General features: G+C 38.2%; 1 protein-coding gene across 2 annotated transcripts in view; it reads left to right on the forward strand.

Moving 5' to 3' along the window:
* LOC115624572 (serine-rich adhesin for platelets) overlaps positions 1-18,847 on the forward strand; it is a 90,378-nt gene that overhangs the window by 68,013 nt on the left and 3,518 nt on the right. For both annotated transcript variants that reach the window (XM_030519301.1, XM_030519302.1), the window contains one exon: positions 12,040-12,158. In XM_030519301.1, coding sequence (XP_030375161.1) covers positions 12,040-12,158 — 119 coding nt within the window. The remainder of the gene's footprint in view (positions 1-12,039; positions 12,159-18,847) is intronic.

Below are 18,847 nucleotides of genomic sequence, written 5' to 3' on the forward strand. Positions count from 1 at the left end.
TGTGCCCGTTAACACCTGTCTGAGTAAATCGTGCCAAAGTATATCTTAATTTATGCTGACGTAAGTAATCATTGCTTCTGCCCATATCTCTACAATTCAAAAATTTGCAAAACAATCAAAATTGTCACAGTAACTCATCGACAGAAAAAAGCGTCCGCACCCATACGCTGGCTTAGTTGCCAAGTTAGTTGCTATGACGACTGGAGCTGTTGCTTGGGCTGGGGCTGGGGCAGGGGCTGAGGCTGAGGCTGAGGCGGGGGCAGTTGGAAGGCCGTTGGAGTTTGCCACTCGTACATGCCGCAAATTTGTTTACCCGGCTCGACGGCGACTGTTGCAATTGCCCAAGCAAAATTTTCAGGCCCATTAAAGAGACAACCGAAAATTGCAAACAAGTGGCAGAACTGCCTCGTATCTCATATAGCCGGTTGACACTTTTCGCCCGGCTGCAGTTTTCGGTTTTGCATTTTTATTTTATTGCTGTTTTTATTTGTTGTTTATTTGTTGTTGCATTAGCGATCTCGGGCTAATTTCAGGTTGGCCAACTTGGCTTAAACGGCTTGTAAGTGACTGCGTTTGCACTTAATTAATAAACTGCATGGCTTGGCAGGTTGCAGTTGACTTTGTTTGTTGCACTGTTTGCGGCGCTTGCGGCGCTTGCGGCATGTTGCAACCTAAGCCTGGGCTCGTCAGATTGTAGGCCGCGATTAGCGCGCGTCCTTGCGCAGATAAGACTGCAATTAGCCCGCACCGATGTGATATATGCATGCGTACACTGGCATTTGTTTAAATAAATAAATTGCTCTGGCATGTCGCTCCTATTTATTTATTTACACTGCGAATAGTGCCCACATGCCTCTGTCCGAGCACAGGCACTACTATTACCACCGCCATTTAACTTAATTAAATGCCAGTTTCAATTTATTTTTCATTTACTCGTAACCACAACAATGAAAGCGAAACCGCACCAACAATAATAAATAAACAAAAACGCAAAAGGCGTAAAAATTGCAACAGCCAACGGCAATTTCTCAGCCATGCTGGTCACTCTATGTTGTTATTGTTGTTGTTGTTGGTTCTGTTGTTGGTGTTGCTCGCTGATTAAACTATCAGTGTAATTTCACATTTCGCATCAGTCAGCAGCGGCAACTTGGTCAGCAATTAACTGTAAATATCAGAGAACCAGACCAACTGCGTGCGGTCCTCACTCCGATTGGTCGAGTGGAGGGTCGATTGGTTGCTGTGGGAAGGGGGGGCGCCCATTGCAACTTTTCGTATTTACAATAACCCCCTCTCCCCCCCTCCCCCCCCCCTCCCCACTCCACCCATTACACACACACACAGAGAAATAAACAAAGGACTGCTGCTGCGTCCGTTGTTGTTGTTGTTGTTGTTGTTGTTGTTACTGCTGATGCCGTTGTCATCGATATTGTCCATTGCATTGATAAATTGCTCGCTAAGCTTTTAATTGCGTGTATCGCCTGGAACTCATCAATAACAGCAGCGAGTCTTAAATGGATATTTACCACTTTGTTTACGAGTTTATTTTTGTTGCCGGAGTGATAAAATATCTGGGATTAAGTATTCTCTTTTCCAATTTGTAACATTGTTCGGATTGGGCTGATGGAATAATTACTCTTTTTGTTGAATATGCATGCATACTATACATATATTTTCCTGCATGCAAATTTTCGAAATAATAATAAATATTAGCAAACAAATATGTATGAAATGATAATTAGATAGTTAATTATATATATTAATTATACTGTATCCCGGTTTTGTTAAAAAATATTATCCAAATCTATGTTACTTAAAATATTATAAATAATATTAATAATGTTCTGGTGTAAACTATTATCACTTGAAAAATATATCAATAAATAAAGAATGAATATTTAAATGGGCAGAACAAACTTTGTCGCACCAATCGTTCCTATGGAATACCTATGTATGATAAAGTCCACCGGTTTTAAAATAAAAGGTCGCTCTATTATCAATTCAAAAACATTGGCTACAAACAAAATAATTTGTTCGTACTTACTGTTTTTTTATACTCTGTACATGAAATGTACAAGAGTATATTAGGTTTGCGGGAGCTGAAAAATGTAACAGGCAGAAGGAGGCGTGGCAGACCCCACAAAGTATATATATTCTTGATCAGCATGACGAGACGAGTCGATCTAGCCCTGTCTGTCTGTCTGTCCGTCTGTCCGTCCGTATGAACACCTGGATCTCAGAGACTATAAGAGATAGAGACACCAAATTTTGCACAAAGATGCGTTATGTGTGTATTCTATACGAGTTTGTTTTATTTTTTTGATTTTCCCCCCCACTTCCCCCCTATGGGGGTTTTCCCGATTTTCCATTCGTATAATCGCCTATATCTCGGAGACTATAAGACCTAGGAACACCAAATTTTAGTCCCAGGTGCCTTATGTGAATACGCAGAAAATGTATATTTTGGAATTCCCCTCCCTCCCCCCTCTACCCCGCAAATCGTAACTCCCGTAATTCTTGGAATTTCGAACTAAAATTTTGGAAATACCCCCAGTTGGTTATTATGTGTCCGTATACCAAATTTCATTATGATAGACCGATTAAACAAGAAGTTATAGCCATAAATATATTTGCTGATGCAGCGCTGCTGCAGCGCTGCTCAAGCGCTGCCCGCGGCTGTTGTTGCTGTTGCTGTTTGGTTGACTGCGAAAATGCTTACACAGACACGAATAGATGCGCATAGGCATACATACACTCACACAGACGCAATTGCTATGTAAATGTGCAATTATACACCCTTTCCGTGAGTTCGAATACCGAGAGAGGTAAAATCGATCAAATTTTTTTTTTTATTTTCTTAATTTTTTTTATTTTCTATAATTATTGTAAACATATGTACAGAGTATTTCAAAGTCGGGACACCCGACTTTAGCTTTTTTACTTGTTTTTTTTTTTTTTTTGATCGACATGTGTGTATTGATTTATCTCGTCATGAATAGCATAAGGATATAAATATAGTATGTTGCAACAAAATAATAAAAATTATAAAAACGTTAACTAAGAGATTTTTTCGCAAAACGAACGATAAATTTGCAATTTGGCGAATTGAAATTACTGCAGATTGGCTGCGATTTCGGTTTTAATTGGTCTATTGCAATCTAACTACGAGTATAAAGCGATAAGAAAATAGGCGCGCCAGTCACAAAAAGTAAACAAATAAAAAAAGTAGCAAACATTTGCATAATATCGTTTACTCCTATAGAATACGACACCATACCAGTGTAGCAACTAAGGAATTTCGTTCATAAAATACTTCTGCACAAACGGAAAGAGATCAATACGACAAAATAAACTGTATGCGTATGGCAGTGAAAAAGAAATTGGAGAAATCCTGCACTATACGAATCGATCCAACCCAAAGGCCTAAACTATCGCATATCCCTAGCTTCGGTTGTCTATTCCTTTAATGATCATAGTGCTAGTATTCAAAGCCACTCTGTCTGTCGTAATGGGATCCATTTTGCATTCTTCATTAATAATACTAAGTATAAATATTATATTCTCCAAAAAAAAGCATTCTAAATGAGCGATATGTTAAAGTCGCTCGAATCTGATTTTAGTATACGCTGTAATAAGTCTCGGAAGTACCATGTTTGATTACGATATTCTTAAAGGCAGTAATGTATTTCAAGCTGAGTCATTTTTCACCTATCTACGCTAGTTTTAAAAAATCAAATTGAGCAATGTAATAAATGGAAATAAAACAAAGGCCATTCTTAATATACATATACTATATGTGCATACTATATGTGCATACACCTAATTCTGTTTTTACACGGTAGATTGGTTCCAGAAAAAGTCGTATAAAAATGCTACATGGAATGAAGTAGTGCAATCATATAAATCAAAACCGTGTAAAAACAGACCGTATAAAAACAAAATTAGGTGTAATCGCTTTCCTTGTAGCTGTCAGCATTTAAACAATGTGGGCTAATTTTTATGATTTTAGTTACTATCGTTTTTCACCCCTATTGGCGCTGCATTGCTGAGAAAAACAATCGACTTTAATCAGAGATTAAAGTAAAGCTTTTATAACACTGACTAACATGGCTGGATCAAGTGAGAGGTTGGGGGCCATCACACAATTTTAACACAACATTAATGTTTATATGAGTAATTTAAGTCTGCCGACAAGCTGGGCTTGTGATATATAATGACGAAAGCTGAAAAATGTAACACATGACAGAAGAGAAAAAACAAAACAAAAACAAAATCACGGACAACAATAAAAATGCAAAATGTAATAAAATTAAAATCAGGAAAACAAACAGTGAACGAACCAAACAACACCAATAAAAAGATGACAACAATACAAAACAAAAACCAATTTTAATTAAATATGCAAGCAATGAGGTTCATCAACATAAAATTAAAAAATCATAAAATGCTAAACTGCTCAGCATGAACAAAATCAAAAATCAAATGGCTATTGCTAACAAAAACAAAAGAAACCACAAACAACAAAAAACGAACGCATTTAAAATGAAAAAAAAAAAACCAAGCAGCAAGAGCAGTACGGACCCGGACTCGCGCTCGGGCCCAGACCCAGGGAATGGGACAGGCTGGGCCTGGGTGTCAAAAATGCTGCCTGGAATTCCATTCCAAATGGTTTTACGATGAGCTCGTCACACGCTCACTTTGTCATTTAGCCAGTTAGCCAGTTTATCATTCATTCGATTGGCGTGATAAGCATTGCCAAGAGACAGATACAGTGGCAGGGGCAGGGACAGAGACAGGGGCAGGGCAGCGGCAAACTAAAGAGTTATGACGAGCACTATGAGCCACAATTTGATTTTTTGGAATTGATTTGCATGCCATGCGGGAGCTCCGATGCCCACATTGGGGTCTACGACAGGGTCTAGGTCTGACTGATCTCAGGTGGGCGTTGTGTGGAGAGCACTGCAGAGCACACCACTGATAAGCATAAATTGTCGTTTATCTGAGCTGGCATCAGCAGATAAACGATTTTTATGATAATGCTGGCTGGCAACATTTGTTGGGCAATTTAAAGCCAATATTTGATTTTAGTTTTGGACTCGATCTCGGTTCGGTCTCACTTTCACTGCCCGGGCATTTGATGAAGTTGCTGTTTGTTTATTTATTTCGGCATTGCTGTTGGTATTTTTATTTCTACTTGCATTTATTTGTGCGGCGGGCGATGGGCAAGAAGGTTGGGTGAAAGCTAGAGGCTGGCTTTTCGAGTATCCTTGGACGTAGCACACAAATATAGAAGTGCATTGCTCTTTGGCACCTTCCAGGAATGTCTGAATGTCCGAATGTCTGCGGCGGCGGCTGCATTCCAGGAAAAAGACTGGACGTCGTCGTCTTAGATTACGTTCATATTTTGACGCGAGCATAGTCGTACGAGTAAGTAATTACTTTTGCATAAACAGTCACTCACAACAACAACAACAACAGCAACAACAACAAGTGCAAAGCACTTGAATTTGTCACATGCAGCCCAAGCCCAAGCCCGAGCCGAAGCCCAAGACTAGTCGCAGTCCGTTCGCAGATGCCATTACCACCATTGCATACACTACATATTACCATCACCCAGCAGCATAGTTGCTGCAACTATGCCCAGTCTGACCCCCGCACCGACCCACAATCCAACCTGACTCGACTCAAGTCAAGTCAAGTCGAGTCAAGTCGAGTCGAGTCGATGTTATTGACGTTTTGTCACGTTTCCTGGAAAAAACCGTTTTATTTGTTCGTCGTACCGCACGTTGGGTTGTAAGCCGAGCCAAGCGCGCCCAAAGCACAAAAGCAAAACAAACTGGCATGCCATTGGGCAGCAGCAGCTCCAAAGGAAAACAAACTCCAACTCCGTCGCAAACTCTCTGTCAACATATGTATGTACGTGTGCGAGTAGCCATCTATCGGCGTCGCTGCAATTGCAGCCTGGCCCACCATTTATCAGCGGCTCTGAGAGCTATGTCGATGGCGGGCCACAACCAGAGTCATAGCCATAGCCATAGCCATAGCCATATCACGCTAATTGCATTGGCACGCCGCACTGACGCTGCCACAATTAGCGCCATTTAATTTGGAGCGTACCAAGCAACAAGTCCATCTCCATCCCCAACCATACCAAGAGCTATAGCACATCTCTGAACTTTTACGCACGATTCTTCTGACGCCACCACACTCATACAAATAAATACTCGTACATACTTACATGCAGACAGAGGCCACAGTGTCAATGAGTTAATTAGCGCACGATTTGTCGACCCAGACACGGACACACACACACACACACACACATACTACTAGCAGATATATAGTATATATGTAAATACATATGTATATATATAAATACTTAAAGTGTTGGTGCATGCCCTGTCTACTCTTTGTGTGGGTGTTCTACTCTTGGGCGCTTCAAAGCAAACAAAAATCTTTTTTTATTACGATTGGAGTCATCCAGAACCAGAGCGTTGGCGTCACTGGCACTGGCACCGTCACCCATTTCTGGGTCAAATAACTTGAATTTACGGTGCTCTGATTGAGTTTTGTGGTCGAGAAAGCAATTAAAATTATAGAAAATATTCAGATAAAGATTAGGTGGCGATATGAGCGCCTTAGTGATATATGTTCGTTTATACAAGTATGCACGTGTATATGCGTGTGCTGAGAGGATTTCTTCAATTTGATTAGAATTGTGCGTAAAAATCGAATTTGTAAAAGGCATTCTTTGTACAGCAAAATATTAATGGAGTCATATATTATACTACAGGACCATAATTCAAAGCTCACACACAATCAGTTTAAAATCTATTACGTACTGCTGTTAATTACTTTTTTATGGGATGAAGTTGAACAAGTACCAGATGGTTTTTATATTCCCAAAATCGTCTCTGTAATGACAGTTATTGAAACTTTTCTGATTGAGATTTTAATTTCATGACCTGTATTATGAAATCCTTCAGTTTTTGTAACACCCAGAAGCACAGGACAAGTCATCTGAAAATAAGAGGGGGTGCATCAACAAATGTTGTTACTTATATTTGTATTATTTGCAATTTATAAATGTAATCAAAATGATACATTTTTATTAAAATTTTTGGAAGGGATTCTAAATGATGGCTCTTTTTTTCAAATTTTATGTTGATTTTAAAACGATTCCATCATAATGTAATAGTCGGTGAAAACTGAAAAATAACTACAACGAACTAATAAGCGACTTATCGTGAGATGCTTGAAAATTTCATATTTAAGGCACTCTTGACTCCACTGATTGAAAAGTTCTAACGCTCACGTCCAACTTGTGGTAGTAATCAGGCAAATAAACGAAGTTCATAAAACCAGTCTAGACTAAAACCCAAAGATTAGCAGGAAGGGGAAAACATGCTGCCTTGAGTTCTAAAACAGCGCATAACCAACTCAAAAAAAACTGTCGATAGCATCATGCAGCCACCTTCGTATGTTCAGACTCCCCTTCCCAAGGCTTAGCTTTTTTTGCCATATTTATTTATGGTGATGCATTTAAAGTGCAGAGATACCGCGATACGGACTCCGGGGCCGTGCTCCGCCCATAACCGAATATCGAAGGCCACAAAAAACATTCCTCGCCATGACTAATAACTTAATTAGAAACTCGACAAAAACTTTTAAGACTGAATAACTTGCAGCTAAAATGCGACCCAATCCAAACATTTTATTGAGTGAAAAACAAAACGAAAAAAATCTTTAAAATATCTACGATCGAGGGCTATAAAAATTCCAAGCATAAATGCATTTCATGCGACTTGGGTCGTGGCTCGAAACTATTTTCGGTGCGCATTTTTGGGCAGTAAATAAAAATAAACATTTGGTTTTTATTGGCGTTGGCAATTTTCCTCAGCCCACGCTGCGTTTCACATTTGAACTTTGAATGTTGGGTCGCAATAGCACTGCCACAGTTCAGCTGAACGCTTTTACACTAATCTGTGATGTAACTCCCTACTTAATGAAGAAGTCGCACTCTTTTAGCTATAACATTCAATAACAAAAATTGGCCAGGAAAGGCTTTCTTAATATTTTGCTTTAAAATGTGTGTTTCCTTCCGCTCTTTTTGTCTGCAAAACTACTTGTAGACTACTATTTAGTATTTCTACTATAAAAACGAATACCATATGCGTAATTTCTACTATTTAGTATTTCTGCTATAAAAACGAATACCATCCCCGTAATTCACATTTCACTGCTCCTAGAACGATGTAGATAAAATGGAATCTGGAGAATAATATCATTGTTCTACCAATGTTTGTTATGTCCTTTCGCTCATACAGATGTACAAATGGACGGACAGTTATGTCGTTCAAAACTTGTGGAGTCCTCCCCGGCTCCCGTCTGAGTTACATATTTAAGCTTTAACACTAGAAAGACCACGGCGGACAATTTTACGGTTCGGCGATTTCATTCTTAAACATTTTACGAACAATGTTTTTGGTTCTTTTCATATTTTATGACTTTTCCTAATTTGATAATGTTATCCTAAATCTATATAAAAGACTATTAAATTATGTGTAGTATAGTAAATAAGATTCCATTACAAATACCTACTTTTTCACGTCTCTAAATTTGGCTAAAAACCTAATGGTCGAAAAGGCGAGTATTGTTGGAAAAATGGCGTACGCAAGACGAGCAGTACCGCCGATTTGTATATCTATTCGTTCCACTAGATATGAAACGTTTATAATGAAAACAGAGATCGTCTATCTATTAAAATCAGGAAAAATGTTATTATTTTCAGTACTCTGCACTCCAACATGAGCATAGGTAATGGAAAAGAGCTAGAACGCGAAGATGACCCATTCGGGTTTTTACAATATACTTGATTTTGTCGATTCTGTTTCGAAAGGTAACAGGAATAAATTATACTTCAACTTGGAGGCGATCTACGTGTATGTGTAGAGTAAGCGAAAAAATCTAAGCATTACAATAGTTCTGAAATAAGTACTAACAAACAATGAGAGACGGCAATGTCAAATAAATAATAACTAATAAAGTTAACTAACTTTATTTTTATTTATTTTGAATAAAAAATAAATTGGTACTGTTTTTTATATAAATTTAAAGCAAAATAATACTCAGTTCAACAAAAATTGTTTAATTTGAATAAAAAATAAATTGGTACTGTTTTTTATATCAATTTAAAGCAAAATACGGCCTTTGAAGGTATAAAAAGAAACCCGGTATTTCTAGTGTTAACAAATAAAAGTTATGCAATCTTCGCGAATTTTATTTTGTTTAGACCTGGTCTGATCAAACTAAGTATGGGAATGATGGCGTTCATTTAAGCCTTAAGTTTGCTTACATATTGGACTTTGGAAGTTTGCAGTCTCTATACTCTATACATTATATTGATAACAATACTTCAGCCATTGGTAATGTGCTGTTAACAAGTATAAACAAGGCTTGTGTATCAATAAACTCAAAATGATAAAAAATTAAAAAACTGTCCCTCAAATAATACGGTCTTAAAGCTGCAGCTTAAGTATATTGATATGAACTTGTGTGGATCGCTAACCAGATGTAAACTTCGCATATATGCCAATATGGAAGATAAAGAACATAATTGAGTAAGATGGAAAGGATATTCACATATCCAAGTACAGCTATTGGCAACTTATTAACAACATATTTCCCCATTTTTTAATGTGCTCCATAAAATATATACATAATCTAAATTTGAGACCTATGAACTTAAAAACAAACCCCGGTGAAATTTATAACTCAACTACTTTTTATGAACAATGATTAGACATAAAAAAACTTGAGGAAAATCAATAAAATAATAGTTTTAGATTTTCAACATACATAAATATTTGGTGGGAAAGTCTTTCTGCTTTAATTTTGCTGTACATAGGCGTTGTATGGACATTATAAAGCGCCAGCTTCTTTCTACAGGTATTCCATGCCATGCATCCCTAATTTTCCCTTTCATGTCCAAATTTGTTTTATTCTGTTGGTCGAACACTTTTTTAACGTAGTTCGTTGAATGGGCTTAGATGGCCATTCAAGAACCCTAAGAGAACTTCTGTCTAAAAATTGTTTCGTTGGAATCGCCGTATGTTTAGGGTCTTTATACTACTTGGATTATGAGACCAACTCCATTCCATGGGATACACTCCTAAATATTTATTTTGCCGCGACCATTCTTAGCGACAGTTGACGCACACTTTGGATTTAGTTTTATTACTTTTGGGCTTCGCATATATTTTCTACCATCAAGACCAAATCGGTGAATCTTTATTTCATCAGTCCGGACTATATATTTCCATTTGTTAAGCATTCAATCAACATGGGCTTTAGCGTCGTTGTCGCTTGAGTTCTGGTCGTTGTTAATTAGTTGTCAACAGCTGTAGATCTCAAAGTTCAATAACTCATATTGCAGCAGCTCTTCTGTTGCATGTGATGCTCTGGTGTACGTAGCAGAAGCCGCAGAAACTTTACCGTACCGTTATCACCGCTGCAACCCGATAAGTAACACAATTCCCCATCATATGTAACTTCCTTGCCGGCCAGCCATCCTGCATGCCGCTCCCAGTCCCTAGTGCTCGTAAGACACAAAACAAATGCATACGAGCATAGTTTGTAGAGAGAAGCATACTGGTCTTGGCTCATGCGTAGCCCACTTCATCCAGTCACCATCCAGTCTCAAAACAAACAGAGCCATCCACGTGAGCCCGCGTCCTAAGAGGTTGGCACTTGCCCCAGAGGCAAGTGACTGGCATGCACTCACAAGTGCAAACTTCGAAGTACTCGCACATGTGTCGCTAAACTAATGAAATCAATAACTTATGCGACTTCAGTAGCACCTCGGGCAGCAAGCCTATGAATCACAACAATAACAACAAAAGGCGAAAGGCGACCAAGAAAGGGAGAAGAAGAGAACAAGTAGGGAAGGAGCTGGCACAAGTGGCTCATGATTATGGCCAAAGGTGTGAAGCAAAGTCACTCAAGCGCCTTGCCTTTGCCTTTGGCTTTGGACCCTAGGCTAGGCAGTCAGCCTACTACAGCCTATGAAACATGAGCTCAAAGTATTGCCAAGACTTTCTGTGCATAAATTTAATTACGAGCTAAAAAACTTTGAGCAGCATTGACAACCATGGACGACGCTCACCCTGACGTCTACGCTGAACCTAGTCACCTATCAATCTAACTCGAGTGGGTTTTCCTCTCCGCGTGCCGCTTTTCTCTTTTCTTTGGCTGAAGTGCTATGCTTATTAGTAGCTCCGGGCCTTAGCCCTCGGCTGTGGCTTCTTGAAGTTCAATAGCCCTGGGCTATTGCAAGCACCAGATACAAGCTAGGCGGAGAGCGAGCGGAGGATAGGCTGCATTGTTAATTTATAATTAGTGAAGAGGGACAGGGACAAAGCAAAACATGAGCCACACATGCTATTATTGTAAAAGTAACAGTAACCCAGGCCATATCAATTTAATAGATCTACAGCAGCGCAAATAATAATTTTAAATGGGCCGCCAGTTTTCAGCTTCCTTTAGCATGGAACTGTAGTTGATTACCAGAGACGGTAGATGTACAAATGGCACTGACTATGTACAAACTTGGAACAACAGGAAACAACAGCCCCCCTCACCATATGACTCGATAGCATGACACAATAGCATTGTATTTCGATGCATAGGTATAATAATGTTTCTATGTCGTAAATGGGGGAAATTCTACGCTAAAAAATTGAACATTAACATACAAAAGGTCTTCAAGTTAATGGGAAAATCTTTTAAGTATATATATATTATGTATATACGAGTATATACAATGTTTACTGAAAGAAGAATTTCAGTATTTAAAAGATAGAAAAGATCGAGGAAGAGGGTTGGGGTTTTTGCCCTACACCACACCTAAATATAATAGCATTTTTATAATGTTGTGTCATGTTCTACCAATAATTTTAAAATGAAAACCGGATAGAGAATTGTTTTAAAGCAGAACTCATAACAATTCGACTAATTAAGTGATAATTTCCTATATAATTGCAGAAAATATAACAATAGAGGGCTTTCCGGATTATGTGAAGAACGATTTCAAAATAGCTCTGTACGCAAAAGAAACACAAAGATATCTGTGTTTCAACGACAATTGGAGATTAGTTGGCATGGTAAGTACACGAAAGTATTGTTAAGATGAATAATCACTACTAGTACTAGTGCTAATATCAAAGCATCAATAGTTCAACATTTAAAACAAGAAAGGAATGCTAAAGTCGAGCAGGCTCAACTCTTAAATACCCTGTACCACCCCACAAAAAAGTAATTAAATTAATTAATTAATTAAATTTAATTAATTAACTAAATTAATTTAATTAATTAACTAAATTAAATATAAAATATTCCATGCATGCATACATACATTTACATTTACATCAGAATCGTGCCTTATGCGTGTTTGTGTACTTGTACATATGTATGTATGTGTGCATTGGGCCTGGTTATATGGCTATAACTTTCTTTCCGATCATTCTATCATAATGAGACTTGGTATACGGTTATATAATAACTAACCTAATGTGACTACCAAATTTTAGTTCAAAATTCCAAGAATTACGGAAGTTATAGAAAATCGTTAATAGGGGGGGAGTGGGGGGGTGGATCAGAAAAAATGAACAAACTCGTCCTTTCTCGGTCTCAGGAGAATCTGTATACCAAGTTTGGTTATTCTAGCTCTTATACTTTCGGAGATCCTTGCGTTCATACAGACAGACAGACGGACAGACGGACAGACAGACGGACAGACGGACAGACGGACATGGCTATATCGACTCGGCTTGTCATGCTGATCAAGAATATATATACTTTGTGGGGTCTACCAAGCCTCCTTCTGTGTGTTCCATGTGCACTCGCACAAAACTAATATACCCTTGTACCCTTTTGGGTACAGGGTATAATAACACAAATCACAAACTAGTTAAGAAAATTAATAGTTCAATCAAATCACTTAATGCCTATTACGCGTTTGATCAGCCGTGGCCATCATAAATGATGAAAAAACGCTCTAATATCAGCATTAGAATCCAATATCCTAAACATTCGTGCTCATGTGTGTTACAACCTTCTTTTTCATTATTAATTTTTTTCAATAGCATTTATTTATTCATTAATATCGAGCAAAGCTCTCACCTTTTCTTTTGAACAGAGCACGTACATACTTGTATAATATTTTCAACAAATCTTGCACTTCCGATCTCCCAGTAATTAATGTTAAGCATTTCCACTAGTTTACAGTCTGCAGAAGTGTATATTCCCTTGAAAGATAAATAAAAGTGAACAAATTTGATTTCGTAAATTTGAAATCTCTTTAATAGGCCATCGTAACCGAAATAGAGCAATGAGATATAAGAGCTGTGACACTTGAGAGACGTTAGTTCTTCCAGCGTATAATTTGATACTTCTTTAATCTTAAGCGTCTTTCCAGAGAACAATTGAGTATCTGTCGAAGTCAAACACTTTTTGAGCATAGGCGGTACATTAGACTCAAATTGTCATAGATAGTACCCCAGATAGCGGGCTGTACGGGTATATGAATAGCATATTTCCATGAAATTCTATCATTTTACAACAATTAAGCTAACACCTTGGCTAGGCCCCTTACATAGACGTACACACATAAAACACATTGTACGTGCAAAGATACTCGTAAGAAGTGATTACGAGCAGCTTTGATTGCATTGTACTTGAAATGCCGCCACTCTTATGCAAACTAACTGTACAAACACTATAATTTATGACATGTTCCACATAATAGTTTTATGCAAACGAACATTTTACGACAATAAGCGACAATACTGTTCATAAACGATTTAAGCCAAATTGCATAAATTACGTTGAACGGCGTCAAGTGCGACATCGAGTGCACGGTTAATGCAATTTTTTATTTTTGTCTAAATCACAAAAATATAAAGTGTAAAAAAAAGCAGCTGCACCAAATCTGTCAAGCAACACCAGGCAACAACAACTGCGGCGACAATAGCAACAACAAGAGCAACAAACCGCCAAGAAAATATTTATTACAATATTTAAATTTGTTCGCAATTACGGCCACATAAATATACAAATAATAACTGCTTATAGAAATCGAGTCGGCCATTTGCTTCAAAATATAATAACTGGCATACTCGTACACCAACAGCAACACCAACAGCAACAGCAACACCAACAGTAATAGCAACAGCAGCAACAACAACTATGCACACTAAGTTGGCTTATGGGGCGTATACGTTATACTATTTGCATAACAAAAGCCCAAGCTGAGCCATTATTAATTTTTATTTCTAATAATTCCATGCTGTATGGAATACCGACAAATTGCAACTGAAATTTCGCGCATCAATGAATCGAAAATTCGCAGTTCTCCAGTATAGTACGTAGAGAGGCCGATCGAGAAGTTCCAATTGAACTTGTAACATATATACATATATACACATATATACTTACGAGTGAGTGTGTGCTCTCTAGATAATTTCAATGCCGGACCGAATCACAAAGCAAGCATCTAATATTACTCGCAAGCGTGCGCCACTCAAGTGCAATTCTACATAAATATCATTGGCAATTGGCAAACACACACACACACACGCACACACACACACACACACACAATGCACACACCACATCAAATGCCTAATCAATCAAATGGTGACGCGGCCATAAATTCCGCACGCATGCCGCAATCGCAAAAATATTTCAATGTCCTTTTCGGGTAGTACAGTTAGCCGGCACTTGGCACTCGCCACTTGGGAATGTGTTTGCTCAGCGTAGCATTGGAGGTCAAAATCAAAGCACAGAAAACTTGCAATTGCCACTTTATGGCTGGCGATTATAGTCGTAAATCCGAGTTCAATTATAGTGCAAACAAGTGCCTAGGCTGTGATTTTTTTTTCATAATAAAAACGCATAGCTGAAGGTTATTATGCGGTGGGGAATTTTTAGAAACTATAAGCTTCAAATGCAATCCACACTATTCGTCGTTGGGAAGCACCGATTTTGAAGGACACTCCACCAATACAATTACGTTACTTACTTTTCATTAGGAAAACTATATTGGTGAAGCTTCCTGATACCAATTTCGCGCCCATTATCAATCAAACTGATCAAATAGTATACATTACAAAGAACGTTTTACAACTAGGAGGCCTTCATTAAATTTAATTATACTCTGTACATGAAATGTACTATGTATGTATATCTGGGTATATTAGGTTTGCGGGAGCTGAAAAATGTAACAGGCAGAAGGAGGCGTGGCAGACCCCACAAAGTATATATATTCTTGATTAGCATGACGAGACGAGTCGATCTAGCCCTGTCTGTCTGTCTGTCCGTCTGTCCGTCTGTCCGTCCGTATGAACACCTGGATCTCAGAGACTATAAGAGATAGAGACACCAAATTTTGCACGAAGATGCGTTATGTGTGTATTCTATACGAGTTTGTTTTATTTTTTTGATTTTCCCCCCCACTTCCCCCCTATGGGGGTTTTCCCGATTTTCCATTCGTATAATCGCCTATATCTCGGAGACTATAAGACCTAGGAACACAAAATTTTAGTCCCAGATGCCTTATGTGAATACGTAGAAAATGTATATTTTGGAATTCCCCTCCCTCCCCCCTCTACCCCGCAAATCGTAACTCCCGTAATTCTTGGAATTTCGAACTAAAATTTTGGAAATACCCCCAGTTAGTTATTATGTGTCCGTATGCCAAATTTCATTATGATAGACCGATTTAACAAGAAGTTATAGCCATAAATATATTTGCTGATGCAGCGCTGCTGCAGCGCTGCTCAAGCGCTGCTCAAGCGCTGCTCAAGCGCTGCCCGCGGCTGTTGTTGATGTTGCTGTTTGGTTGACTGCGAAAATGCTTACACAGACACGAATTGATGACCATAGGCATACATACACTCACACAGACGCAATTGCTATGTAAATGTGCAATTATACACCCTTTACGTGAGTTCGAATACCGAGAGAGGTAAAATCGATCAAATTTTTTTTTTATTTTCTTAATTTTTTTTATTTTCTATAATTATTGTAAACATATGTACAGAGTATTTCAAAGTCGGGACACCCGACTTTAGCTTTTTTACTTGTTTTTTGTATGGAATTATAAATCATAAATCAAACTATCATTATGAGCAATGAAATGGTTTATTGAGTATTTCGAATAAAAAATTCTCTCCCTCCGTTATACTATTTATATGGCTGTTAGTGATGGTTGAATTCTATCCACTTAATTGCCGATTTTTATCAAATCTTACAAAGTTTTTGAATCTCTAGTAAAGTAGTTGTTTTTTTTTTTTGCCCATTTAAGATGTTAAATCGGGAATTTCCTATTAGGAAATCATTTTAATAAATGATATTTGAGTTAAAGTGGACTTAAATTTGATCAAGTAAATACATATTTTAATAACGCTCTAACAAATTGTTCATGTAAATGTTAAGTTTTAATTAAATATTCTGGATTATTTTTGGTCCAGACAAAAATCGTAGCCTCCTTGTGTTGTATTGAAATTACAATCACGGAATCTCGGCCAAATAATAATGAAAGAGTTTTTCGAAGACTGAATATGCGTGGTTAGATATACATTTTTCATCATGTTGTAAATTATAGGGATCAAAGTTCTAGATGTAAGTAAGTAATCCAGTGACTCGGAGAGCTCGATCAGGAGTGTAACATGTACACGATGGTGAAAGTGACAGCTAAGATACACCCGGCAATAAACACATTGCCACATCGAAGGAGTTCGAAAATTACATAGGCGCCAATGAAGAACGTCATTATACAGGAATTGCATTATTCGACAACCACCGAAGGCACCACTCGTCATATCGTAAATGCAAAAAAACAGATCAACAAAGGCCGCAATGTCATTTTTCTGGAACTGGATCATGCAAAGAATAATAAGGAGCAGCATGCTTGGAATGATCGAAGGAAGACCCGACCCATTTATATACAGGCCATATAGCGCGCTGCCTAAATGCCAGTCAGGCCGTAACGACCTCCAGTCACCACCCAACGTCCTGAAGATCCAATTACACACGAGCAGTCTTGGATAAGCTATACAACAGCAACAGCTATAGAGCTCCTCCTCACACCACAGCCGGCAGTACTCTCCAGCATGTGGAACATAATGGAAGAGAGGTTTACTCAATGTTGAACCCTATCGCGCTAATTGACCAGAGTCATCATCAAGCTAGTAGGCTTGAAGCTTGTACTGTGGAATGCAAGCGGCCTGACTATCTTAAATAAACATAAAATGAAACAAAAGAGGATATATATACTTAAATTAAATTAATAAAATAAACAAGGAACTGGATGCTACAGTTCGAAATCTGCGTTCCCCGTACCGCGAACTCTTTACACTCTAAATGAGGTGCTTGGATACATAAATGCCACAAAGTGAAGAAGTGGGTAAAAGAGCGATATTTAAGAGTTAATAACCAGCATATAGCTACTATTCTCAATAAATTTCCGACCAAATTTAAGACCATCTAGACATTGTCTTCCCAGTCAAGCAACTTGTCTTAAACACAGATCTAACACACATTCGAATATTGGTGCTTTATACGCAATAAAATTGCTGTGGAATTCCCAGATCAACACATTAAACAATGTCTCGTCAAGATTGAGAAGTTGCCGCGCACTTCACAAGACCCTCTCCAGAGATGCGAGTGCCATCAGCAGCGCCGCAACTTGACACTTGAATAGAGCCACTTGTTGCTGCTGATGAGAAGCAAAATATAAATTAAAAGCTATGTAAATGCGTGTGCGAGTAGGTTTTGAGGCATACTATGCTACATACTCGTACTCGAGTGTATACTGTACCTAACGATCTGACCAAACATGGCCGAATTATATGACATGTTTATCTTCATCAGTGGCAGAAAAGATCTGCAATGCTTTAAATCAAAACTAATTCGCCGATCTGTGATTGTTGAACAAAATGTGTAGATCGCTGGCTGCCGGCACTTAGGCTTGTAGGCTGGGGTCCCACAGGGGGTGGACCGATACAGACGCGTGTTGCTGACGTCTAAAATACGAGTACACAACACAAAAGCGAGTTTTGTTTTCTTGTCGTTTTGGAATTTCAAGTGTTTTATAAATAAACACACAAATCGATGCCACCGACGCTTCCATCGCTGTTGTTTAGTGTCACTTTGAAGCGGCATGTCATCATGGCGGGCTATTTGTCCCGTTTTCACACATTGGCAGTCCTAAGTGGGCCCGTGATTTGCGTATTTAGCCACGATTTCGACAGCAGCAAGTGTCGGAAATGCAGCTCATAAATTGTATTGTGTGTCAAGTGGCGGAAGTTACTCGTAACTGATGTAACTGATGTTGAAGGGTCATGACTAGTTTACCGTCTGCTTGTAGCTCCAACTAGTACAGCCTCCCTGTACCAATGAATATACAAATTTTCGTACCCTTATTCAATATACAAGTATGTTCTTTGTGAAAATTCAAAAAATGCATTTATTACAGAAGTATGATTAAAAAAATCAAAGCAAACAACAAGAGTCCGACTCTTAAAATGTATACAGAGTACTCAGTTTTTGACAACTCTTGTCATTTTATATACCACCTACATAATTATGTTTTTACACGGTAGATTGGTTCCAGAAAAAACCGTATGATTGGTTCCGTATCGCTAAAACTTTCTAAAATTAGTGAAAAAACAAGCATTTTTTAAGTATTCATGGTTTGGTATGACTAGTTCTGGAACTAAAAACACATCTGAATGTATATAAAATAGCTTAACAAAAAGAATAGGTTATTCAATTTTTAAGGTAGAAAAAA

This window comes from Scaptodrosophila lebanonensis, unplaced genomic scaffold, assembly GCF_003285725.1.
Source record: "Scaptodrosophila lebanonensis strain 11010-0011.00,11010-0021.00 unplaced genomic scaffold, SlebRS2 tig00000061-arrow-pilon, whole genome shotgun sequence".
Classification (NCBI taxonomy): Eukaryota; Metazoa; Arthropoda; class Insecta; order Diptera; family Drosophilidae; genus Scaptodrosophila; species Scaptodrosophila lebanonensis.